Here is a 26,078-nt window from a genome sequence, read left to right on the forward strand (position 1 = left end):
CACACACAGCCACACGTATGTACACTTATATGCACACACACACATGCACGCACAAATACAGAGACAGACACCCCCTTCCTGTGTCCTAGCCACTCTGTCAGGGTCACAACCATGCACACATGTATCCACACTCCCTACCAGACCCAAACGCCGAGGCTCACACACACAGCACCACACTCAGGCCCGCGGGCACACTCAGGCCCGCGGGCACACTCAGGCCCGCGGGCACACTCAGGCCCATGGGCACACTCAGGCCAGCGGGCACACTCAGGCCAGCGAGCACACTCAGGCCAGTGGGGCACACTCAGGCCAGCGGGCACACTCAGGCCCATGGGCACACTCAGGCCAGCGAGCACACTCAGGCCCACGGGGCACACTCAGGCTCGTGGGGCACACTCAGGCCCATGGGCACACTCAGGCCCATGGGCACACTCAGGCCAGCGAGCACACTCAGGCCAGCGGGCACACTCAGGCCCCTGACCCTTGGGCTCCTATCCCAGCCCCTCCCCCAGACTCCAGAGACAGCTGCCTGGAGGCCGTGTGACTCACGAAGGTCTTGGACTCCGCCTCCCCGGACCCTGGGGAAGATGCCTGGGCCTTGTCCGCGGGCCCACCACCAAGTCCAGGCCACCACACAGAACCGGAACCGATCTGGCCCTGGGACTCAGGTCTGGGCTCTCTGCCCCTGCTCGTCCTCATGTCACAGTGGGGGCTAAAGGGGGCTGAAGGGTGTTTCTCCTCACACTCTGGGACAGCCCTTCCCACGGCGCCCGGGGCTCCATCCTCAGGGGTCCCCAGGACCCTGCTGGAGGCTGCTGCCTCCCCTTAGAGAGGTGATGACCACTCCTAACACTCACCGGGCCAGCCTCTGTTCCCAAGGCCTCACCTAGGGCCCGTTCAGTCCTCACGGCGACTGCCCTGTTCTCATGAAGAACCTGAGGCCCAGAGAAGCTGATAGGGCACGACAGCAGCAGACCCTGGCCCCCAGCATACATGTGCACATGTACAGCATGCACACACATGCACACGCACAACACACGTGTGCGTGCACACGTATAACACGCATACATACGACACACGTACGACACACGTGCACATGCACAACACATGTGCACACACCACACACATAGCACACACAACACACACATGTGTGCACATATAACACGCACATGTGCGACACACATAAAACACATGCACACATGCGTGCGCACACACAGGGACCGCCCGAGAACCGGTACGGCCACCAGGAACACGTGGGCTTTTCGGACGAGGACATGGACACAGGTGGCACCAGAAAGGAGCTGGCACCGGGTTCGAGCTGGCAGAAGGACCCTGCTGCCTTGTGCCGTGTGCTGGTCTGCGTGGGGACATGGGGCCGAGTCCTGACCACGCGGTGGCAGGCACAGCAGTGGCCTCTCTCTGGGGGGTGCATCACCCCCACCTGGCTCACCAACCAGGGCTGCGTATCAGAATCACCAGGGTGCTTGTTAGCAATACAGATTCCTAGGCTCTGGCCCAGGGCCACCCATTCCGAGTTTGCAAGAGTGGGGCCCAGGGATGGTACCCCAGGGATGTGTACCCCAAGGATGGTACCCCCAAGGATGGTACCCCCAGGGATGTGTACCCCCAGGGATGGTACCCCCAGGGATGGTACCCCCAAGGATGGTACCCCCAGGGATGTGTACCCCCAGGGATGTGTACCCCCAGGGATGGTACCCCCAGCGATGTGTACCCCCAGGGATGTGTACCCCCAGGGATGTGTACCCTAAGGATGGTACCCCCAGGGATGTGTACCTCCAGGGATGTGTACCCCAAGGATGGTACCCCCAGCGATGTGTACCCCCAGGGATGGTACCCCCAGGGATGGTACCCCCAGGGATGGTACTCCCAGGGATGTGTACCCCCAGGGATGTGTACCTCCAGGGATGTGTACCCCAAGGATGGTACCCCCAGCGATGTGTACCCCCAGGGATGGTACCCCCAGGATGGTACCCCCAGGGATGTGTACCCCCAGGGATGGTACCCCCAGCGATGTGTACCCCCAGGGATGGTACCCCCAGGGCTCTCAGGGCATCTCCAGGCACCGCCGGCCACTGCCTGGTGCTGTACAGCACCCCTGGGGCAGTGGCTACAACACACAGCAGTGATTTCCACCTGCTCCGAGCCCACAAATGCTCAATCACATGACCCCAGGACTGGCCAACCACAAGAGTCCATTCTCCAGCCACAGTGATGGGTTTAGGGGCGAGCCTGTGACCTGCGGGTCAAGCCCAGGACGTTTGTGTGGCCACGGGGAAAAGGAGCTTCCTGGAGGGGGTGCTAAGCTGGAGGGACAGACCAGGCATGTCCAAGGCCCTCTGTGCGCAGAGAGCCAACCGGCGAGAGAAGACAACTGAGAGAGAAGTACAGAGGATGTGTTCTAGAACTGTGCACTTGCAACCTGTATCATTTTATTAACCATTGTCACCCCAATAAATCCAATTAAACAAACAAACAAACAAAAAGCCTAAACCAAGATGGAGAGAAATAGAGCCCTGATGAGGGCAGCTGAACGCCTGGATCCAGCCGCACCTGCACTCCACCTACCCGTGGCCTCTGAGTGTGTGAGCCAATGACGTCCCTGTTTTGCCTGAGCTAGTCTGAGCTGGATCACCTGCATCCAAAAATGTCTTGACTACCATACCATCTATTTCTACTTAAACAAAAAAAGATTTTATCTATTGATTTTACAGAGAGAGGAAGGGGGTGGGGAGGAAGAAGTATCCACTCATAGTTGCCTCACTGTAGTTGTTCATTGATTGCGTGTCGTATGTGCCTTGACCGGGCAAACCCGGGGCTTTGAACCGGCGGCGACCTCCACGTTCCGGGTCACTGCGCCACCACAGGCCAGGCCTATTTCTACTTTTGAAATAGCTTGGTAAGCACACAGGATCGGCCCTGGCTCCCAGCCTGCCTTCCCTCCACCCCAGCGAGACCCTGCTTGTTAAAGGAAGGAATCTCTCGGCGGCATCACCGAGAGGGGCCCCCGATGCCGTGTGCCCGGGCCCCACTTACCAGTCTCATGGCTACTTTGCACTCCTGGGCGTTGCAGGCCCTTCGGGGTGCCGGGCTGCGGCCTGTGGAGTCGTTGTGAGTGACCGCGAAGAGGTCGAGGACGGCCGGGTGCCGGGGGTCGCGCTCGTCGATCAGGACCAGGGGGGTGTGGTTCCAGAGGGTGAGGTTCAGGGCCGCGGTGGCGTTGGCCGGGGCCGGCTCCGAGGCCAGGATCCTCTCCAGGACTGCTTCCATCAGCTGGTCCAGGTCCTTCAGCAGGTGCCTGGCTTTAGAATACCTGGGTGGGGGTTGGGGGGAAGAGACTGGTCAGGGGCCAGGGGCAGCCGAGAAACACAGCAAGAGCGGGCTGCGGACCCCTCCTATCCTAGTACAGCGGCCTCGATGGGAGAAGACAGCCCCGCCCAAGCCTCCGCCTCTCAAGCTGGCGACCCCCTGCTCAGGCCAGTGACCTCGGGGTCTTGAACCTGGGACCTCAGCATCCCAGGTCGATGCTCTATCCACTGCGCCACCACCGGTCAGGCAGGTTTTTCATGACTCAGCCACACTGGTCCTTCTTTCAATTCTTTGAATGTACCGAGTTCTGTCTCACCCCAGGACCTTGGCACATACTGTGTCCTCCACTTGAAATATTCTCTTCATCCCTGACTAGGTTGGGTCTTCTTGCTTGTCCTCTTCATAGCCCTCGCCATCCAGTGGGTACACGGTGGCAGCTCTGGACTCAGACCAGGCCTGAGTTCAAAACGCCACCACTGCCCACTGTGTGTCTCTGGGGGCAGGTTCCTTGACCTCTCTGAATCTCCATTTCCTGGCCTGTGAATTAGGGGCTACTACAGGAGCGCCCAGCTCTAGGGCAGCTGCGTGGGTCAGAATGACATCAATTACCCGAGAACACTCACCACACCGCCTGGCGTCTCGTAAGCACTCAGTGCACGGCCACCGTGTATGTTTCTATCATCACCTGATAATGATTAAACTATGGTGCTTCATTTAATATCGAAAGGAACAAAAGATGAGCATTCGTTTTCTTTGGTAGGCCGTGAAGAGGGCAGGGACTTCCGTTCAGTGATGTATCCCCAGAGCCCCAAAACAGTGCCTGGCACATGGTAGATGCTTCTATGACACCTCTGGAACCAGTCACTGGGCACCGCTGTGCCCCAAGCCAGGGACCACTAGACGATCCCGAGCTTCTCTTTCAGCCCAGGATGTTTCTGAATTTTAAACCTTCCTTGCGGCAAAGGGTTTATAAAAGCCAAGAAGGGAAGAAAGAGAAAGGAGGGAAGAGAAGAAAAGGTATCGGAGTAGAAAGGAGGTGGGGCCCGGGGGTAAGAAAAGAAAAGAGAGAGAAAGGGAAAGAAGAGGGAAGGGAGGAAAGGAAAGCTCGCAGGAAGGAAGAGAAAGAGCCCAGGGCTGAGGCCAGCAGGGGCCCACCTACTGGAAGGGGCTGGCGTTGCAGATGGTGACGGCAGGGAAGTCCATGGTCCTGAAGCCCACGGAGAGGGAGACGCTGACCTCCCAGCTCAGGTAGGTGCGGATGAAGACGCCCCACTGCCAGAAGACCAGGGAGGCGAAGAGCAGGGTCAGCAGGAACCACATGGCCTTCTTCTTGGGCCCCTCGCGGATGATGCGCTTGGGGCCGTGCGTGTTGGTGTTGTCGCAGTACCACACCAGCAGCTCCTTGTACGTGTAGCCGGGGCCCTTCTGCAGCCGGTGCAGGCACTTGACCAGGTACTTCTTCACCTGCATCGTGGGCACCTGCGGAGAGACCCGGGCGGGGGGGGGGTGCGTGTCAGAGGCGGCTCCGGCCTCGCGTGGCGAGGGTGCCCGCGGGAGGCGGCACACCAGGCAGCCGTCCCTCCTCCCTTTCTCCTTCCTTAGAAATGTTTAAGTTTTATTAATTTTAGAGAGAGAGGAAGGGGGGAGAAAGGGGAAGAGAGAGAGAGAGAGAGAGAGAGAGAGAGATTGATTTGTTGTTCCACTTATTTATGCATCATTGGTTGAGTCTTTTGTGTGTGTGTGTGTGTGTGTGTGTGTGACAGAGACAGAGAGAGGGACAGCTAGGGACAGACAGTCAGGAAGGGAGAGAGATGAGAAGCATCAATTCTTTGTTGTGACTCCTTAGTTGTTTGTTGATTGCTTTCTCATATGTGCCTTGATGGGGGGGGGCTACAGCAGAGCACATGACCCCTTGTTCAAGCCAGCAACCTTGGGCTCAAGCCAGTTACCATGGGGTCATATCTATGATCCCACGCTCAAGCCAGCGACCCCGTGCTCAAGCTGGTGACCTCGGGGCTTCGAACCTGGGTCCTCTGCGTCTCAGTCTGATGCTCTATCCACTGCGCCACTGCCTGGTCAGGCACTACTGTCAGAATCTTTTTTTTTTGTATTTTTTTGTATTTTTCTGAAGCTGGAAACCGGGAGAGACAGTCGGACAGACTCCTGCATGCGCCCGACCGGGATCCACCCGGCACGCCCACCAGGGGCAACGCTCTACCCACCAGGGGGCAATGCTCTGCCCCTCCGGGGCGTCGCTCTGTCGTGACCAGAGCCACTCTAGCTCCTGGGGCAGAGGCCAAGGAGCCATCCCCAGCGCCCGGGCCATTCTTGCTCCAATGGAGCCTTGGCTGCGGGAGGGGAAGAGAGAGACAGAGAAGAAGGAGGGGGTAGGGGTGGAGAAGCAAATGGGCGCTTCCCCTATGTGCCCTGGCCGGGAATCGAACCCGGGTCCCCCGCATGCCAGGCCGACACTCTACCGCTGAGCCAACCGGCCAGGGCCTACTGTCAGAATCTTAACACAAAAGAAATTCGCCTCTGTTACCCTGTGTCACAGTTACTTCTGCAAGCAGTCTCTCACTCCTGTGGGGTCGTAAACCCTCTGAGGACAGTGGTGTCCCCAGCCAGACCAGCACAGTGCCCGGAACGCCACCAGACAGCCAAACGAATGACACCCGACCTCTTCCTCTAAACAGTGATCTTAAACGCGCCCAAGCGACTGCACTCCTGACCTGCCTTTCCGACCCAGCCACGGCCCTCACCTCGCTAGTCCATTTGTTAAAGGCTCCCCGCTTCCCCGCCCTCTGCTCTCTGATGGAAAGGAAGCTCTCTGAGTAAGCGCCCGGCCAGATTAACCCAGCCCCCCGCCCCCCGCCTTTCCCCAGAGGGCCCACTCCCTGCTCTGGAATAATAAAGCAACAATGACTATAATAGTAACAACTGCAAGAGCCACGTCAAAGCACGACATGTTCACCGTGACCCAGGCACTGCCGGGTGCTTCTGAGGTTGTTTCATTGTTATCGTGATGATCCACAGAAACTGTCATAAAGAACCGTTGGGTATGGAACCCCCGAGACCTGGACTCGCACATTAAGCTCTGATAAATCGGAGCCGAAGATGCGGAGAAAGGGCTTCTCTCGTGTGATCACTCCGTTTCCCATCAGGGAGAACCTCTCAGCTGGGAACAAGCAGGTCTTTAACACCATTTAACCCCCCTCTCTAATCTTCCAGTTGAACAATGAGACCTCAGGCGCAGAGCCTTGTCGGGCAACAGTATCCACTTTGAATTAACAACACTCTGTTTCCCCTGGGTTTATTGTTAAGTGCTGATCTTCTGTTTACCGTTAAGAGGAGCTACTGGCTTTTACTCGGGTTCTTAAGTACATTTATGTAGAAACAAAAAGAAAGAAACAGAAAACTGTTCAGTACGCAATAGGAGAGCAGGAAAAACCAGGGTGGTGTCGAGGACAGGCGCATGAAAGTCCACTCCACACTGTCTTATTTCCTAACGACTGTTCGGCCCCTCAGGAGATGAGTCCAATCAGAATCCAGAAATGCTACAAACAATGCTCTGTCAGATTTTATCCCCAAGGCGATGGATGGTCTGTGTTTGGAATGTACACACAGCTTGTGCAGAAAGGTTTAAAGCTGCTTACAGCTGAAACCAACCCAAGCGAGCCAGGTTGTGGGAGACGGCGTCCCGAACGTGGACGCAGGGAGAGTGGACCTTGTCACGCTCCGGAGAGTCACAGGTGCAAGCTGACATCTTGGTCCCCCACGCGGGGCAGATGTTTCTGGCCGCAAGTTCAAGAGTGACAGATGTGGCGTGCACCCGTGTCTGTTTCCCCGGAGAAAACGTCCCCTCACATTCAGAGAGGGACCTTCCCTGAGATGGGACTCAGCCTCCGGGAGGAAGGGGAGTTGGGAACCCGGTGGGTGTCACTAATGATTTTGACCACAGACACATAAATGTCATTCATAAGGTCAGCCTTCTGAAGGGGAGGCTGCACACGGACGACCCAGGAACTGCACCGGGTTTGCAACAAGTTGTTGTTTTTTGTCCTTAGCCTAGTATTTTTTTTAAAATTCCCTTTTAAAAATAACAGCTTTATTGAGATATAATTCACATATCACAGAACTCATCCATCGAAAGTGCAGAAGTCACCTGACCAGGCGATGGCGCAGTGGATAGAGCGTCGGACTGGGATGCGGAGGACCCAGATTCGAAACGCCAAGGTCGCCGGCTTGAGCAAGGGGTGACTGGCTCAGCTGGAGCCCCCCACCCCCAATCCAGTCAAGGCACAAACCCGTGCATTGTAGGCACCCAGATTTTGGTCCCTATAAACACCATTCCTGACCGAAAGAAACCAGGGCTTCTTAGAAAAATGGCTCAGTCCACCTCTGGTGCAGGAAGTGCACCAGATGAAACTGGGGTAGCTTATCACAGCAGAAAGCAACGGCAGGCGCCCCAAGTCTCCTGGGCTCACTCCAAAGGACTCCTTGAAGTGCTTCCTACTGGGAAAGGAGGGACAATTGGAGCATCTTAAAAAAAAAAAAAAAAGATACACGGCAATGAATTGAAACATTAAACACACAATCTGTGAGGTCATAAAAATACTGAAAAAGGGGACTAAGGAAAACAGGAATGTTATCAGGAAACAAGTGTCTTGAATAAACAGGTGTCACTCCCGTGGTCTGACTGTGTTTGGGGCACCAGCAGCTCCTTTGTTCCGTAACTGCTTCATTTACGGTAAAACGCCTGCCTATTCCACCTCGACACCTAGGCCCAGGCCCGTCTCTGTACAGCCATGGAGCTGACAAGGGTGTTGAGGTTTTTCAAGGTTATAAAAACAAAAAAAGAAGATGGCGTGACAAAGACGAAAGGTGGCCTGCTAAGCCGAAATGATGAACGAGGTGGCCCTTTATAGAACGAGTTGGTTGACACCTGATTGACTGTGCCCTGCGTATGTGCTTTAGGTAAAAAGAAACCTTTCAAATGGGTTTCCATAGCGGCCTCTGTAAGTTTGATTTTGCTGTTTCCCTCACAAATACCCACTAATTCAGTGTGTCCCAAACAGCAGTCACTTGCACACCACCTCCACAATTTTTGCCTAGAATATCAACTTGACTCATTTTTTAGCTTAAAATTTTGCAGCCTGGTCCTAAGTAATACTACATACACTAAGGAAAAATATGCCTGTGAAATACATTTGATATCCTAAGCCATACTTTCTCTAATACACATGAAAAGAATTTCACGTTTTAAATTTTTTTTTTTTTTTAGCAAGACAGACAGACAGGAAGGATGAGAGATGGGAAGCATCAATTCTTTGTTGTGGCTCCTTAGTTGTTCATTGATTGCTTTCTCATATGTGCCTTGACCAGGGGGTTACCAGCAGAGCGAGTGACCCCTTCTTCGAGCCAGTGACCATGGGGTCATGTCTATGATCCCATGCTCAAGCCAGTGACCCCACACTCCAGCTGCTGAGCCCACGCTCAAGCCAGCAACCTCAGGGTTTCGAACCTGGGTCCATCAGCATCCTAGACCTATGCTCTATCCACTGCACCACTGGCTGGTCAGGCTGATTTCACTATTTTAGAAAGGGTTTCTCTGTGGACCGCTTAAAGTGGTCGCACCTGCCACCCTTTAGACATTCTGTTAATTACTTTCTACCTGGCTGCAGCGTGCGCCGGTCCAAAGCCTGCGATCTCCCCCAAGTGTTTCCTCTCACGTCTTCCTGCTACCCCCCCTTTCCAGTCCGTGGGGGTGGGCACAAGTATGCCCACTTCCCAGAGCGGTGACTGCAGTGGGCAGGACTAACCTGCTGTGGCTGTGGGTCAGAGGTAGGAGGTCTGGGGATAGAAACCAGGCCACCCATCTTCCAGCCACCTCTGCACCGAGATGAGACACCTGATCTCTCACACCTGCTCTGGCGGCGGGTGTCAGGGAAGTCGGCAAGGGACCGGCCTCCTCCCTGGTGTGCCCCTCGCTCACCTGGGGCTGAGCTCACCAGCAGCCGCAGGGCCTCCCAAAAAGTCAAGCGCCATGTGGCTCAGGGGGGCCGTAAGGAGACTCCCCACCCCCAGCCCCCAACCTGCCCCCAGCCCCCCGCCCCCAGCGCTCCGCCCCCAGCGCTCCGCCCCCAGCGCTCCGCCCCCAGCGCTCCGGAGAGGGTGCGCACAGTCTTATCGGAGATGATCGGAGAAGGAGGATTCTGCCCAGGCCTGAAGTTCAGTGGACGACAAGAAAGGGCTGGTCAGTATGTAGAGCCTGCGTGCATTTGGGTGAAGAAAAGAAAGTGTAGAGATAGTGACCTCTCAGGGGGCGACACCAGGAAGTGGTCACAGGCGCGGCCTTCGAGAAACGAAACTAGGTAACTGGGGGTGGAGGACAGGCAGGGAAGGAGATTACTCCTGTAGAGCGCCGGCCTGGTGTGTGGAAGTCCCGGGTTCAATTCCCGGTCAGGGCACACAGGAGAAGCGCCCATCTGCTTCTCCACCCCTCCCCCTCTCCTTCCTCTCTGTCTCTCTTCCCCTCCCGCAGCCAAGGCTCCACTGGAGCAAAGTTGGCCCGGGCACTGAGGATGGCTCTGTGGCCTCTGCCTCAGGTGCTAGAATGGCTCCAGTTGCAACGGAGCAACACCCCAGATGGGCAGAGCATCACCCCCTGGTGGACATGCCAGGTGGATCCCGGTCGGGCGCATGCGGGAGTCTGTCTCCTCAGTTCTCACTTCAGAAAAATAACATACACACACAAAATCCTGATTACTCCTCTTGTACCTTTTGTATTTTGAACCGTATCGACGTTTTTTAAAATCCCACTTATTGGCATAACATCAGTGAACACATATAAATGTCTACTCTGTTCACTTAGTAACTAGTAAGCCCCAGTTGTATGCTCAGCTCGCTCTAAGAGCCGAGCATGCACAGTCGGCGGACAGTTAAGAAATGCACCCCTGGCTCTCTGTCGCCGACATGCCCACAGGAGCCAGAAAGTAAATAAAATTTTTTAAAGCAATTTTTAATTGATGCTGATTGGAGTTATGTTTTAAAATTCTGTGTGGCAGCCATTAGATTCACAAAGATGAACCCTTTGTTAGTATGAACGTTCACGGACGTCCTCGTGCCTCCTGGCCGTCCAGAGGACGGTGGTACATGGGTCAGGCAACATTAAAAAAAAAAGGCAAATGTATGTTCCTCTTGTTTCCATAAATGGGTTATCAAACAAACATGATTTTAAGTTAATAAAAGTGTAACTGGAACGAATTTAGTTTTTTTTGGGAAAAAACTCACAACCCAAAGGGTTAAAATATTTTGAAATACCAGGTATTGGCCAAGCGTTGAGGGAAAACCCAGCTCCCACGTGGATGGGGTGTGAGCCGCGCAGTCCTGTGGGGAGCGACTGGGGTGTGAGCCGCGCAGTCCTGTGGGGAGCGACTGGGGTGTGAGCCGCGCAGTCCTGTGGGGAGCGGACGGGGTGTGAGCCGCGCAGTCCTGTGGGGAGCGACTGGGGTGTGAGCCGCCGCCGTCCTGTGGGGAGCGAATGGGGTGTGAGCCGCGCAGTCCTGTGGGGAGCGGACGGGGTGTGAGCCGCGCAGTCCTGTGGGGAGCGATTGGGGTGTGAGCCGCGCAGTCCTGTGGGGAGCGACTGGGGTGTGAGCCGCGCAGTCCTGTGGGGAGCGACTGGGGTGTGAGCCGCCGCCGTCCTGTGGGGAGCGACTGGGGTGTGAGCCGCGCAGTCCTGTGGGGAGCGACTGGGGTGTGAGCCGCGCAGTCCTGTGGGGAGCGACTGGGGTGTGAGCCGCGCAGTCCTGTGGGGAGCGACTGGGGTGTGAGCCGCGCAGTCCTGTGGGGAGCGACTGGGGTGTGAGCCGCGCAGTCCTGTGGGGAGCGGATGGGGTGTGAGCCGCACAGTCCTGTGGGGAGCGACTGGGGTGTGAGCCGCGCAGTCCTGTGGGGAGCGACTGGGGTGTGAGCCGCGCAGTCCTGTGGGGAGCGGACGGGGTGTGAGCCGCACAGTCCTGTGGGGAGCGGACGGGGTGTGAGCCGCGCAGTCCTGTGGGGAGCGATTGGGGTGTGAGCCGCAGTCCTGTGGGGAGCGATTGGGGTGTGAGCCGCAGTCCTGTGGGGAGCGGATGGGGTGTGAGACGCGCAGTCCTGTGGGGAGCGACTGGGGTGTGAGCCGCGCCGTCCTGTGGGGAGCGACTGGCCGTCTCCACCGCATCTGGAACGGGACGGCCGGGACCCAGCACCTCCACGTCTCATGGGCGTGCGCACGTGAGCTGGGTGCCCGCAGGTGAGCTGGGTGCCCGCAGGTGAGCTGGGTGCCCGCACGTGAGCTGGGTGCCCGCAGGTGAGCTGGGTGCCCGCACGTGAGCTGGGTGCCCGCAGGTGAGCTGGGTGCCCGCACGTGAGCTGGGTGCCCACAGGTGAGCTGGGTGCCCGCACGTGAGCTGGGTGCCCGCACGTGAGCTGGGTGCCCGCACGTGAGCTGGGTGCCCGCAGGTGAGCTGGGTGCCCGCACGTGAGCTGGGTGCCCGCAGGTGAGCTGGGTGCCCTCACGTGAGCTGGGTGCCCGCAGGTGAGCTGGGTGCCCGCACGTGAGCTGGGTGCCCGCACGTGAGCTGGGTGCCCGCACGTGAGCTGGGTGCCCGCAGGTGAGCTGGGTGCCCGCAGGTGAGCTGGGTGCCCGCACGTGAGCTGGGTGCCCGCAGGTGAGCTGGGTGCCCGCAGGTGAGCTGGGTGCCCGCACGCGCCCAGTGAGCAGGGGCTGAGGTGACCGCGGCACGGTAAGACCTTCCACCTACAGACATCCTCGCCTCCCGGAACGAGAAGGCTGCTGTGGGGTGTTTGGGGTGCACACAGCATCGCCACACCTGCGGGCGGGAAGCGAGGCGGAGCAGCTGTGTTTTAGGCTGGCTGGGGGTTGGGGGGAGCGGTTCCGATAGGAGCCGCAGGTGAGCGGCGGTGTTAACACCCTGGGCCTGGGCGTGAGCGGGCTGGCCAGGCCGGTGGGGGGCGGTCCGAGCGCTCCCCCACCCCCCAGCGCCATCTGCCCCAGCCGCCTGGTTCCTTGACCGCGGCCCGTGACAGGAGCACACCCGTTCTCTGTGGGCCACGAAGGGAGCGGTCGGTCGGTCGGCCGGCAGGCACTGGTCCAGAAGTGTTTCCACGCTCATTCCAGCTCTGAAATGCTATAAGAATGTACGGCCAAGTTCCTGACGTCCCTGCTGAGTCTGTGGCAGGGTCACCGATGGGCCACTCTCCTCTGTCTCTGTGGTGTCTCGGCGGTGACCACACGCCTGCACCCCGTGGAGGGGGTGGAGGGGTCCTGTGGGACCACTGTCCCCCGTTTTAGGGTGGTGTCTGGGCACGAGGTGGGGCACGTTGATAGGGAGTCCCACCGGCTCCCTCAGTGGTGAGGTGAGGATGGGGTCACCCTCTCACCCTAGGGGCGGGGAGACCCTCAAAGAGCCGTGAGGGAGTCCTGTCCACAGCACAGAGGGGCGCGTCCCACGGCCCTGGACAAGCCCCCAAACGCCTCACGTGAAGGACCCAGAAATGACTTCCACTCTCATCGCGGGCCGACAGGGTGGGGCGTGGGAGTCAGGTCCTCGTCAGGGTCTGGCTCTGCTGTCCCCTCAGGGGGGGCTCAACCCACCACAATAACAGGTTAGCCTTTTGGAGTTCATCTGTCCAATGGGGACAACAGTAACCGTGCCTCCTGGGCTGTTGCCAGGCTCGAAGGAGATCAGGCCGGGGAGCCCTCTGCACAGCGCCGGCACGGAGGGAGGCTGGGCCCACGGTCGCCGCTGCCGCTGCTGCTACGGTCAGTATGATTTTATGCAAGGAGCAGAATCACTCCACATGGCCCTGCGTCCTCACTCTGAATTGTGAGGGGACTGTCATTCACGGAGAACGGCCAGCAGGAGATGTGGGGCCCAGGCTCTGCTCTCTGTGGGACCGACTCCTTCTCTGGTGAGGAAATCCCACGGTCCCCAAGGTCTCCAGTGGTCCCCAGAGTCCCCAGTGGCTGGCAGCTGGCTTTTCCAGACAACTCCTGTAAACAGCTCTACCTGAACCCAGCCTGCCTGGTACCAGCAGCCAAGTCGGCCGGCTACGGACTAGACTTGTCCCCTGTGGAGGGAGACCCAGGGAGCTGAGGGTCGCTGCCCTGCCTGGACGGGAGGCCTGACCACCACGGCAGGGGTCCGGGCCCCTAAAGAGCCTGGGAGACTGGAGCACTCCATCTGGCTGCCGGCCGTAGCCTGCGGCATTCCTATGAAGCCCTTTCCCTAACCCACACCTTGTGCTGGTGCAGATTCGTCCCCGCCCCCGCATGGCTGGTGCCAGCCACAGGACGCAGGTGGCAAAGCAGCGCCCAGACCTGGAATACAGACCCCTGCCTCCTGGGGGTGGAGTGGAGAGGGCTCCCTCTCGAAGGAAGGCCGGCTGCATCAAGCTGGGGGCAGAGGACCCCACGCCGTGCACTCTCCTCCCTGTACCTTCTTTAAAACCCCAGGATAGGCCCTGGCCGGTTGGCTCAGTGGTAGAGCGTCGGCCCAGCATGTGGAAGTCCCAGGTTCGATTCCCGGCCAGGGCACACAGGAGAAGCACCCATCTGCTTCTCCACCCCTCCCCCTCTCCTTCCTCTCTGTCTCTCTCTTCCCCTCCCACAGCCGAGGCTGCATTGGAGCAAAGATGGCCCGGGCGCTGGGGATGGCTCCCTGGCCTCTGCCTCAGGTGCTAGAATGGCTCTGGTTGCAACAGAGCAACACCCCAGATGGGCAGAGCATCGCCCCCTGGTGGGCATGCCGGGTGGATCCCAGTTGGGTGCGTGCGGGAATCTGTCTGCCTCCCTGCTTCTCACTTCAGAAAAATACAAAAAAAAAAATTACAAAGACAACAACAAAAAACTTCCAGGATATCTGGTCAGGACTCAGCCACCTGAACCCTTTCTTTGTCTCCCGGCAAAATGAAACCACCTTTCCCAAAGAGGCCCGTGACGGCAGGAGCTTTGTCCCCTGGGGTGTTGAGAGAGGAAGGGGGCCCGTCAGGCCCGATCTGCAGGCACTGAGCATGGCCAAGGAGGGCTCAGGACGGAGCAGCGTGGTGGCCGCGACAGGAGCCAGCACGGGCCAAGGAGGGCTCAGGTCGGAGCAGCGTGGTGGCCGCGACAGGAGCCAGCACGGGCCAAGCGCACGGGGCGGGGCCTGCCTCCGTCTTCACCCCGACCCTGAGCCAGGCTCCACCCTGCTGGCTGCCAGCCGCGAGCGGCCCCCGCTGTGCCAGGCTGGCTGGTGCTGGCTGGAAGGTGACTGAGGATGCCAGGCAAGTGCGCCCAGCTGCTGCTGGTGGGGACCTCTGGCCACACCTCGCGGAGGGTTGTGCCAGGGGCAAGCTGCACGGTGTCTCTGTGCCTCCGTTTTCTCATCCGAGGACTGGGGACAATAGGACGCCTACCTATGCCAGCGTTTTCTAAAGTTCATGCTACAAGTGGTGCCCGATTCACAGCACTGTATGTGTACTGGCTCTTACTAGCTTCTGTTGTTCAAGAGCTCACGCAAGTGACCAGAGCAGCAACACAGTCTTCCAAGTGCAGGTGGGACACGGCGGCGTGGACAGCGTGGCCGCGGGTGGATCACGGCGGCACTGACAGCGTGGCCGCGGGTGGATCACGGCGGCGTGGACAGCGTGGCCGCGGGTGGATCACCGCGGCGTGGACAGCGTGGCCGCGGGTGGATCACGGCGGCGTGGACAGCGTGGCCGCGGGTGGATCACGGCGGCGTGGACAGCGTGGCCGCGGGTGGATCACCGCGGCACTGACAGCGTGGCCGCGGGTGGATCACGGCGGCGTGGACAGCGTGGCCGCGGGTGGATCACCGCGGCGTTGACACCATTGCCAACCAGAGAAGTGCCACTCGGCTCACAGGTGGTGACAGGCAAAAGACGTGGGAACTCATTTATTTTTGACAGTGACTGTTATAAAGATCTGATCACAGAAGAAACTGGCCACAAGGGTGAGGACCTCTGTCTGCACTTTTTCTGAACTTGGGTACATCCTGAGGGTGACAGACCTGGGACCTCCCCCCTTCCTGGTGACGATCCAACACTCACTTCCCGAGAGTCCCTTTTACTAGCTCCCGCTGAGGGCTGACGGTCAAGAGCTTAGAAGGATTTTATTTATTTATTTTTTTAAAAGACTGCCACACAACGAAAGAGGATCGTCCACAATGGCGGGAGGGCCCTGGGACCCCTTCTAGACCCGAACATGGTTGTCTAGAGTCTAAAAGACAATCTCAGATACACAGACCGAATAAATAAAATCTAAAAAAAAAAAAAAATCTCTCAGATTTGGGGGATAACTTCTTTGCCTGACCTGTGGTGGCGCAGTGGGTAAAAGCATCGACCTGGAACACTGAGGTTGCTGGTTCAAAACCCTGGGCTTCCCTGGTCAAGGCACATATGGGAGTTGATCCTTTCTGCTTTTCCCTCCCTTCTCTCTCTGTCTCTCTCTCTCTAAAATGAATAAATAAAATCTAAAAAAAAAAAAAATCTCTCAGATACACAGACCTATTTAGAAATCTCCCTTCAAAAAATAAACGTGCAAGCCTGACCTGTTGGCGGTGCCATGGATAAAGTGTCAACCTGGAACGCTGAGAGGTCACCGGTTCAAAACCCCGGACTTGCCTGGTCAAGGCACCTATGGGAGTTGATGCTTCTTCCTGCTCCTCCCCCTTCTCTCTCTCTCTATCTCCTCTATCTAAAATGAATAAATAAAAGTATTTAAAAAATTAAAGGAATAAAAGAAACATTCCAGGGCTGGTGCGCGGGGCCCACAGTTCAGAGACAACGTGGTGGGACCACGTTGCGGGACAGGACTTCCTTTCCCAAGTGCCTGGACCTGCCCAGCCCCCCGGCGGCCGGAGCTCAGATCACACACGCCTGCCGACTGCCCGTCTGCAGCAGCTGCTGGACCCGTGGTCCCGCGCACACTGCCCCGGGGGCTGCTCTGAAGACAGGGGCAGCCGGTGGTGACCAGCTGGCTTTGATAGTGGCCAGCTCGCTAGCACCAACTTTTTTTTTTTTTTTAATTTTTTCCATTGACTTGAGAGCGAGAGAGTAAAGCCGAGACGGAGGGGAGGAGGTGAAGGGGAAGAGAGAGAGAGAGAAACATCAACTCCTTGTCCCGCTGAGTTGTTCCATCTAGTTGTGCACTCACTCATTGGTTGTTGCTCATAGGTGCCCTGACCGGGGGTCGAACCTGCGACCTTGGAGGGCTGGGACGAGGCTTTATCCACGGAGCTCCCCGGCCAGGGGCCTCTTGACACCCAAGGACAGACCCGGAGTGCTGCCCTCTCTCTCTCGTTCTGGGCTGCAACCGGGTACCAGTCACAGTCTCCATATCTTTCTTTAAAAAACTGACTCACTGTTGTTTTTTACTTAAACACCTCCTTGAGTTTCGTCCAAAGCCGCGACATCCACAAAATCACAGGTTTGAGGTCGCTAATTAGAGATGTTTCCTAATGCAACACAAACAGTTACCAGGGGACATGAGAGATGTGTCGAGGGCCATCCAAACACCATCTCCACGCGCCCCGCACGGAAGAGGCAGACTCAGCCCAGGTCCGCCGTTGTCTCTGCAACTCACCGGATGAGATACAACACCTGGCCACTTGCGACTCAAGGACAGCCTGCTCTGTGGACCCCTCGGGCCCCTCGCTGGCCGCCCGGGCAAAGGCCAGAGCTCTCACAAAACCTGTTCTGTTGGCTCGTCTACCGCCGGTCAAGGGTGACATCAGCCTCCACCCAGCAGTTCCCGTGGGACACCTGTCTTGCCGACCCAGCCCGGTGACCCTGTCTCCAGGACACCAGATGTGGCCACAGCTGCCAGAAACACACTTTCTGTTTCAGGAGGGCTTCGGAGAGCAGTCACGAGCAGCTCTCTGGCCTGGGGCCAACAGGCCGAGCCTTGGAGAGGCGGTCTTGTCACGTGGCCAGAGCGCTCCTGGTATGTCACTTCCTTGTCCGCCTGGCCGGGTGGAAAGGCGACCACACCTGATGATGATGAAACACTCACTGCCTTTCTCCTCTGCTTATAGTCTCAGGTGCTACGTTAATGTTCACCAGAGCACAGGGTGCAACCGGGTCCGATGCCGGCCCAAGAGGAGGCGCTGGGAGCCCCGAAGGGGGATGGTTCATTTTATTTGTTTTTTTAAAAAGCTATATAGCCTGACCAGGTGGTGGTGTAGTGGATAGAGCATCGGACTGGGAGGCGGAGGACCCAGGTTCGAGACCCCGAGGTTGCCAGCTTGAGCGCAGGCTCATCTGGTTTGAGCAAAAGCTCACCAGCTTGGACCCAAGGTCACTGGCTCGAGCAAGGGGTTACTCAGTCTGCTGAAGGCCCGCGGTCAAGGCACATATGAGAAAGCAATCAATGAACAACTAAGGTGTTGCGATGCTCAATGAAAAACTAATGATTGATGCTTCTCATCTCTCTCCGTACCTGTCTGTCTGTCCCTCTCTCTGACTCACTCTCTGTCTCTGTAAAAAAAAAAAAAAAAAAAAAAAAAGACTGTTAAAAAGCTATATAGAATGATAGGTATTGATGTGCATGAGGTTAAAAAAAAAAAATTGCATGGGATTGACCAGAAAGTCTATACTGATTATCTTTGTGTGGAGGAAGGCCCTGTGGTTGATTTTTAAGAATATATTGATACTTTTAGTTTATCTGTGGTTTGTAACTTTTCCACAAGGAACAGAGGAAGAGATATTGCTTGTATGATTAAAAAAATAATAAAAGAGAAAGTTATTATTTTTTTAAAAGTCAACGTGGAAAAGGTTTATGAAAACAATGTTACTTTGATAAAAGTGAGAACTACAGTTCTACTGGAAAATGGACTGTCAGGACAAATGGTTGTTAGGCAGTAAGAATTATAGAAGAACCTTTTAAAAAAAAAAAAACAGGTAGGCTTAGGCCCCGGCAGGTTGGCTCAGTGGTAGAGCATCAGCCTGGTGTGTGGATGTCCTGGGTTTGATTCCCGGTCAGGGCACACAGGAGAAGCAACCATCTGCTTCTCTACCCCTCCCTCTCACTTTTCTCTCTCTCTCTCTCTCCTCTCTTTAAAATGAATAAATGAAATTTTTTTAAAAATTTAAGTTTAGGCCTGACCAGGCAGTGGTGCAGTGGATAGAGCGTCGGACTGGGATGCAGAGGACCCAGGTTCAAGACCCCGAGGTCGCCAGCTTGAGCACGGGCTCATCTGGTTTGAGCAAAAGCCCACCAGCTTGAACCCAAGGTCTCTGTCTCCAGCAAGGGGTTACTCGGTCTGCTGAAGGCCCGCGGTCAAGGCACATATGAGAAAGCAATCAGTGAACAACTAAGGTGTTGCGACGCTCAATGAAAAACTAATGATTGATGCATCTCATCTCTCTCCGTTCTTGTCTATCTGTCCCTGTCTATCCCTCTCTCTGACTCACTCTCTGTCTCTAAAAAAATAAATTAAAAACAAAACAAAAAATACCAACCAACAAAAAATTTTAAGTTTAAAAAAAATAAAATATATATTAAAAACATGTAGGCTTCTATAGCATTGTACAGTCTAACTAAAACCTATATAATTTTATTAACCACTGTCATCCCAAAACATTCAATAAAAATAAATAAATACAGGTCGGCGTCTCTGAATTCAGATACTGCCTCAGGGAAAGAGGAGGGGAGGAGGCTGGGTGGTCTGGGACTGGGCACCCACTGTGGGGCAGAGGGGGGTTTAGCACAGAAGTGCAGGTCAGGGGTGTCTACACTTCCGCCTCGGGTCTAGCAGTTGCAACTGTTCCCTAAACATGTCTGCTCCTTTTATAATATAAGGGGGGGAAAAAGCCCCCGGGAGAGGGGCGTGAAATCAACCTGGAGACCCCACTGCGGGTCTTCCAGCGGCTCAGCCATTCTTCCCGCAGTGGCGTCTTGGGGAGGACCCCTCTTTTCCTCCTGCGGACGGACAGGGCGGGCGGGCCCAGGAGGGATCTCGGAGGAGGGGCCAGCTTCGGAAGGCGTGTTTCCTGCACGGCTCCTGTCTTCCTCCAAACCCGTGTTGACATAAGGAGCCTTGGAGCTGCGTTTGCTTCCTTATTGCTGGGGACTCAGCAGCACCCGGCTTGATCCTGTGTCCCGGGTCACAGTGACAAGGGGAAAAAAACACACCTCGCCCACCGGGCCCGATGCCAGGAGCCGTGTCATCACGTCCTTGTGTGCACAGACAACGTGGGGGCGCCCGTGGCGAGCACCCAGCCCACGGTCCTGCCCCACCCACCCTGGGCAAGTGGCCACTTGCCCAGAGTGGGTGGTGTGGGGCGGCCCGGGGAAGAATGCAGCTGGTTTCATTTGCTCTCTTCCCTCCCTGCTAAGGCGGAGGCACCTTGGAGCAGAGGTATCTGCCAGCCTTAGCAGGTGCCAGCCGAGTGGGGAGCAGGGGAGGGGGCGGGAGGCGGTTGCTCCACGGGGCACAGAATGCCACGTCCCCGACGAGACTCAGAAAGACAAGGTCAACCAGGTTAAACTCAGAGGCGCGTGTCCTGTGTCGGTTGTGTCCTCGGTCCGGCTCTAGAGCCACTCCGTGTCCCAGCAGGAAACACAGATGATCTTGCGATGATTCCAGACGTCAGCTCTGGGCGTCAGACCCAGTGGGCGGAGTCTTGGACCCACCACAGCACGGTCTCTGGGCTCCAGGTGTCTCTACCTGTACATGGGCCTGCCAGTGCGCCTCCCTCCGTGGGCCTGTATTTCCAGGGAGGCTTGACACGAGATCACGCGTCGTGTACAGCTCTCAGCCGGGCGGCGAGTCACGGTGGCCCGTCGTTATCATTGTCGGGGACTGAGGGATGGATGGAGCGTGGAGCTGGCGGCTGAGATGACACCCTGACCTGCAAGCCTGCTCTAGGGAGGGCGGTGGCTGGCAGGGGCGTCTCCCGGCTCCATCGGTGAATGCCCAGGTCTGGCACTGCACTTCCGGGAGGCCTAGCTGTCACCTGCCACATTTCTGCCAGCAGCTTTCAATGGGGGCGGCGTCCCGTGTCCCCAGAATAAAGACCAAACCCTTAGCTGGCGTTCAAGACGGCTTTCAGTGTGGCCCCAACCTGGGTCCCCTCTTACTCCTCTCATCCCCCCTTTAAAAGAGAGTAGTGCTTAAGGGCTTGGGTTCTGTATCCCGGCGGTCACTTAGTAGCTGTGTGGCCTTGTGGAGCTGAATTACCCTCTCTGTGCCCTGGTGTTTCCCCATCTGTAAAACGAGGGGAGGGAGTACCTATTTCATTTCCCAGTCCCCAGTGAATGGAAGTCATCTTTCCTTCTTCCTGCCACCCCCCCACCCCCCAGCCCCACAGCATTTTCTGAGGACCAACTCCTTCGGTTTTATTTGCTCCCATCTGCCTCGGATCATGGCTATTTATGTCTTACTACTATAGGTGGGGAGGGGTCTGGACAGGTTTCCCGGTGCTTGAACAGCCCGGAACCTGCACACAGTAGGTGCTCAACAAGTATGTCTGGCCTTCAGGGCTAGGTGGGGGCAGGGTGGACATCCACCCGGTGTCCCTTGGTGTGGTTTTGAGGGTTGATTATGGCTGGAAGCCTTCCAGGGGGAAGGCGTCTTTTACTTAGCATTCCAGACACGACCGCTGACTGTGTGTGTTGGGGTGAGAGTGGCCTCCCTTTTATCCATCTGCCACTGGGAGTTGAATTGTGTCCTCCACAAATTCGTGTGCTGAAGCCCCAACCCCCCAGGACCTCAGAATGCAGCTGTAGTTGAAGACAGAGTCTCTAAAAAACCAATTAAGACCGCAGCCGGATTATTGGTGAGACGAGCATCCATCCGAAGCACAGAGGTTGCCGGTTCGATCCTCGGTCAGGGCACACACAGGAATGGATCAGTGTTCCTCTCTCTCTCTCTCTCTCTCTCTCTCTCTTTCTCTCTCTGTCTTCCTTTCTAGGTAAAATCAATCAATATATTAAATATATATATATATATAAAGAAATAGAAATAATTCAGCTTACTGGGCCAGTAGTGTGGGCTCTAATCTGATCTGACCGTGGCCTCCTTCTAAGAAGACATTCGGACACCCAAAGAGACAGGGGGAACCACGCCGTCTCAGAGGAGAGACCTTGTGAGGACACACGAGAAGGTGGCCCCTGCACGCTGAAGCAGCGTCTCCGGGGGCACCTCGACCTTGCACTTGCCACCTCCAGAGCCGCGAGAAAACACGGTTTTGCTGTTGAAGCCGCCCAGTCGGCGGTAGTACTTGGCTACGGCAGCCCAGGTAGACTTCACACACAGGCCGCCAAGAGAAGAGGCGCCATCCAGCATGAAGGGGAGACCGGGGCGGGGAGAGAGGGGGCTGGAAGACCCCCTCCTAACTCGGGGACTGGGAAGAGAGGGTCAGTTCGTCCACTCCTCGCCCCAAGCAGGACCGATTTCTGCCTGGGGGTGAATCTAGTCTTTTTCCCCCCAACTAACAAGTTCCGTACCCTCCTGTGGAAATACAGTCCCCTATTTCACCACCAGCCTTGGAAGCCCCCCCACTAGCAGATTAAAGGCAGTAATACACGGTGCCTTGACCCCAATATTATTATTATTATTATTATTATTGGCCTAGGCAAAGAGTGAGAGTCCCAAGTTTTTGTCCAGAACACCTCACGTTTTCCTGCAACGAGTCCAGCAATAGCTTCCCGCTGCACTTAAAGTAACACCTGAGGCCCTGGGCAGTTGGCTCAGCAGTAGAGTGTTGGCCCAACATGTGGAAACCCCGGGTTCAATTCCTGGCCAGGGCACACAGGAGAACAAACCATCTGCTTCTCCATCTTTTTCCCTCTCCTTCCTCTCTCTCTCTTCCCCTCCTGCAGCCGAGGCTCCATTGGAGCAAAGCTGGCCCGGGCGCTGAGGATGGCTCCATGGCCTCCACCTCAGGTGCTAGAATGACTCTGGTTGCAACAGAGCCACACCCCGGAGGGGCAGAGCATCGCCCCCTGGTGGGCGTGCTGGGTGGATCCCTGTCAGGCGCATGCGGGAGTCTGTCTGACTGCCTCCCTGCTTCTCACTTCAGAAAAATACAAAAACAACAACAACAAAAAACTAACACTGAGCTCCTGACCATTGTCTCAGGAGCCGAGGGCCAACGGGGCCTGGCCGCTGTCCCTGGTACGCAGGTCCTACCCGGTCGGTCTGCCTTCCCCACTCTGCTCCTCCACTAAGCGGGGACCACGTCAGCACAGGTGCTTTGTGCCTGCTGTTCCCGCTGTGTAGAGCAGTGACCCGGGGCCAGCGGTTCCCCAGAGGCCACCACAGCTCCCCTGGCTGTGCTTTGGGACCCTCAGTGAACTCTTACACACACGCACATGCACACACACACGCACACGCACATGCACACACGCGCGCGCACACACACACACGCACACACATGCACGCACATGCACACACACGCACACGCACACATGCACACATACACGCACGCACACACACGCACACACGCACACGCACACATGCACACATACACGCACGCACACACACGCACACACGCACATGCACACACGTGCATGCACGTCCAGACCTTACACACAGCTCCTCCGACTCTGCAGGTGGAGGTGGGGTCTGGCGTCTGTCTGTCCACATGTCGAAACTCCGGCACAGAGCCCAGGCAGGGGCAGCGTGGCGGGCCAGGGCCCCAGATCTTCACGGAGCCCCGGCTCCAACAACACCTCTCAGAGAGGCCCCAGCCCCCCAGAGATGGAAGATGCTCCAGAGAGTTCTGGCGAGGGACGGTGGTGACAGTGACGTGTCAACGTGAACGTCTCCAACGCCACCTGACTGGACGCTTAGAAATGGTCAAGGCGGTCAAGGTGTTTGTTTTCTAAACTGTCAAAATTTTAAAAAAGATGTGTTGACCAGAAAATAAAAATCTCGTTAGTAACTTTTCATATTGAGGACATGTTCAAGGGACGGTATTTTGCCTATAGGGATTCCGTAAAATAGATTAAAGTTGATTTCTCCTTTATCTTTTCACTTTTTTTTAAAAAAAAATGTGACCTGTAGAAAATGTATACATAGTTTGCTTATGTGGGTCAGTTTGTGTTATATTTATATTGACTGGTGCTGGCCTAGAGCACAGTCGGCACTTAGATAAGAGTTGAATATCAGTACGAGTACAGTTGGTGCCAAACAGGTACTTTTTTGCCCATACAAGCGCCGTTCCGTTTGCCGGGCTGCGAGAGCATGGGAGGAGCCGCTCACGTAGCTCAATCACCACGATTTATACCCATCACGACGCTGGCAGGAGCAGCCACCATTGTTGCGCACCCAGCGTGTGCCAGGAGCTGCCCTGGCACCGAGTCCACACCGTCGCATCTGATGCCCGGGTCAGTCCTGCAGGTGTGATCCTCGCTGCCTGCACAGAGCAGCTGGCCGCCCAAGGTCACCCAGCCGGGGCGAGGGGGGCCGGAGCTTGCCCTCGGCTGCCCAGACCTCCCCACCCCGCCCCAGGGGCCGGGCCCCACGCGCTCGCCTCCTGTCAGACGGGACTGCCCCGTAGGACGGTGGGCAGGTGCTCCTTGAGCCAACGCGGAGGTCCTGTGAGGCAGCCGGTCCCGGCCCGGAAGGATCCAGAAAGAGAATTAAATCATTCATAATCTCTGATCAACTCAAGTTCACCCATCTGGCTTGCCAGCCCTCGCAGGTTCAACGGCTGCGGGAAACCGGTCCTGACCGGGGTGCTCGTTCTTGTTCAAGGCAGCTGTGGCAGACGGCGCCCGGCCCAGCCTGACCCTCAGGAGGGCCCTGGGAGGGTTCCTGAAGCTGCAGCCGCCACAGCTGTCTTCGGGGTGTGGCCTGTCCCCTCCCGCCCTGTGACTGCAGGCCTGGCCCATCCCAGACCCTGGATCTGGGGCTCAGATCTGCTTGTGGGTGGGTGGGGGGGCTGTGGGATCTCACGTGAGACCTCTGTGGAGGGGGCCTTTGTTGTAGGAGGTGGGGATCAGAGCCTATCAGAACGGGGAAGAGGTTTGTCACGGACGGACGGACGGACGGACTGACGGACAGTTCTGCTCTCTCCAGGCTCCAGGTGTCTTTTAAATAAATCGTGGCTTTGAACTTAAGGAGACCGCTTGGGTCTGGTCAAGGAGACCGCTGGCTGAAGACGCCGGGAGAGACCCGGTTCCCTCTGCAACAGCGGGGCGTCTGAGGTCAGAGAGGGTGGAGAGTCCGCCGTGGGGGGGGGCACCACCGAGCCCCCGCCCAGGTGTGAGCCGGCGGGTCCAGCACAGGCTGCACGGCCAGGGCCAGCGGCTCTGAAGTCCAGCTCCAAACAGGCAGCGGCCACAGCTCCCGCAGACCTGTCAGAGAGGCCAATCCTCGCATCCATCCACCCCCCCACCCCCGGCCGCCTGAGGCAGAAACTCCGGGTTGGAACAGCACCCTCCCCCCCCCCGCCCCCAGCTGACTGGGCCACACTGAAGTTTCAGAACCAAGGCCTCCTCCAGGCCCAGCGGGTCAGCATCACCCAGCAGCATGTTTGAGACACAACACCCAGACCCGCTTGACCTCCTGGACCGAGACCCCGGGGCACGCATGGACACATTAAAATTTGAGAGAGATGCTAGGTTAGATTCCCTCACCATGAAGTCAGGGCTCTCAAACTGAAGGGCTGGCAGGGGCCAAGCAGGCGGCATGAAGAAACGGAGCCACGTCAGACCCAGGGGCTTCCCGCCCCGTGGAAATGCGGGCTCAGGACGGCCCGGGCTCCGGCGTTTCAAGAGGACCTGAGCCCAGACGCTCCAGTGAGACTTCCCGATATAAAAATTACTGTGTGGGTCACACAAAAATAAGGCCCGTGTGGGCCAGCCTGCCACCCTGCCCACAGGCCTTGGGGCAGAAAAGGTGCCTGACTCTGGGGAAACTTTCCGGACTCAGGACAGCCCACCCAGGCACGGCTGGAAGGACACACAGTAGGGGCTGGGACGGAGGGCCCGGACTCAGCTGCACGGTGGATCCACATCTGGCTCTATCGCCAGAGTCCGACTCGCTTGGTCTGAGGCACGGCCCAAGCATCAAGCTTTTACAAAGTTCCCAGCCTGACCTGGGGTGGCACCGTGGATAAAGCGTCGACCTGGAATGCTGAGGTCCCTGGGTCGAAACCCTGGGTTTGCCTGGTCAAGGCACCTGTGGGAGTTGATGCTTCCTGCTCCTCCCCCCTTCTCTCTCTCTCTCCCTCTCTCTCTCTCTCTCTCTCTCTCTCTCCCCCCCCTCTAAAATGAAGACATAAAATCTTAAAAAAGAAATAAAAAGTTCCCAGTAATTCCAACAAGCAGCTGAATTTGGGAGCCGTGTGTTGGAGCAAGGTTCAGCACTTTTCAGCAGAGGGCCGAGCAGTAAGAGTTTGAGCTTTGTGGGTCCCGTGGTCTCGGTGGCCGCCACGGGCTGCCACAGCGGTTCAAGGAGCAGCCGCAGATACACGACGGGGTGTGTCTGTGTTTCTATCACACTTACTCTACGAACGCCGAGTTTTGTGCCTCATGTCATTTGCCTGTGTCATGGAGTAATACTTCTCTCTCTCTCTCTCTTTTTTTTTTACCAACTCCAACCGTTCCCCCCCCCCCACACTATTCTTAGCTCACAGGTTGCACAAACACAGGTGGTCTGTAGTTTTCTGACCTCCGGTCGACAGGAATGAACGGAGGGCACAGAAGCCTGGACCCGAGGCCTCTTCCTTCCCGG

At 56.9% G+C, this 26,078-nt stretch overlaps 1 protein-coding gene across 4 annotated transcripts in view; it reads right to left on the reverse strand.

Annotated features, from left to right (window-relative positions):
* Nucleotides 1-26,078, reverse strand: part of SCNN1B (sodium channel epithelial 1 subunit beta) — a 53,636-nt gene that overhangs the window by 15,443 nt on the left and 12,115 nt on the right. For 3 of the 4 annotated variants that reach the window (XM_066383414.1, XM_066383417.1, XM_066383416.1), the window contains 2 exons: nucleotides 4,487-4,806; nucleotides 3,055-3,331 (listed from right to left, as the gene is read on the reverse strand). In XM_066383414.1, the coding sequence (XP_066239511.1) occupies nucleotides 3,055-3,331; nucleotides 4,487-4,797 (588 nt within the window). In that variant the 5' untranslated portion in view covers nucleotides 4,798-4,806. Of the gene's footprint in view, nucleotides 1-3,054; nucleotides 3,332-4,486; nucleotides 4,807-16,975; nucleotides 16,996-26,078 lie in introns of those variants that run through there. The other variant, XM_066383415.1, reaches the window with a different exon arrangement.

The sequence above is a fragment of the Saccopteryx leptura genome, chromosome 4 (assembly GCF_036850995.1).
Source record: "Saccopteryx leptura isolate mSacLep1 chromosome 4, mSacLep1_pri_phased_curated, whole genome shotgun sequence".
In the NCBI taxonomy this organism is placed as follows: Eukaryota; Metazoa; Chordata; class Mammalia; order Chiroptera; family Emballonuridae; genus Saccopteryx; species Saccopteryx leptura.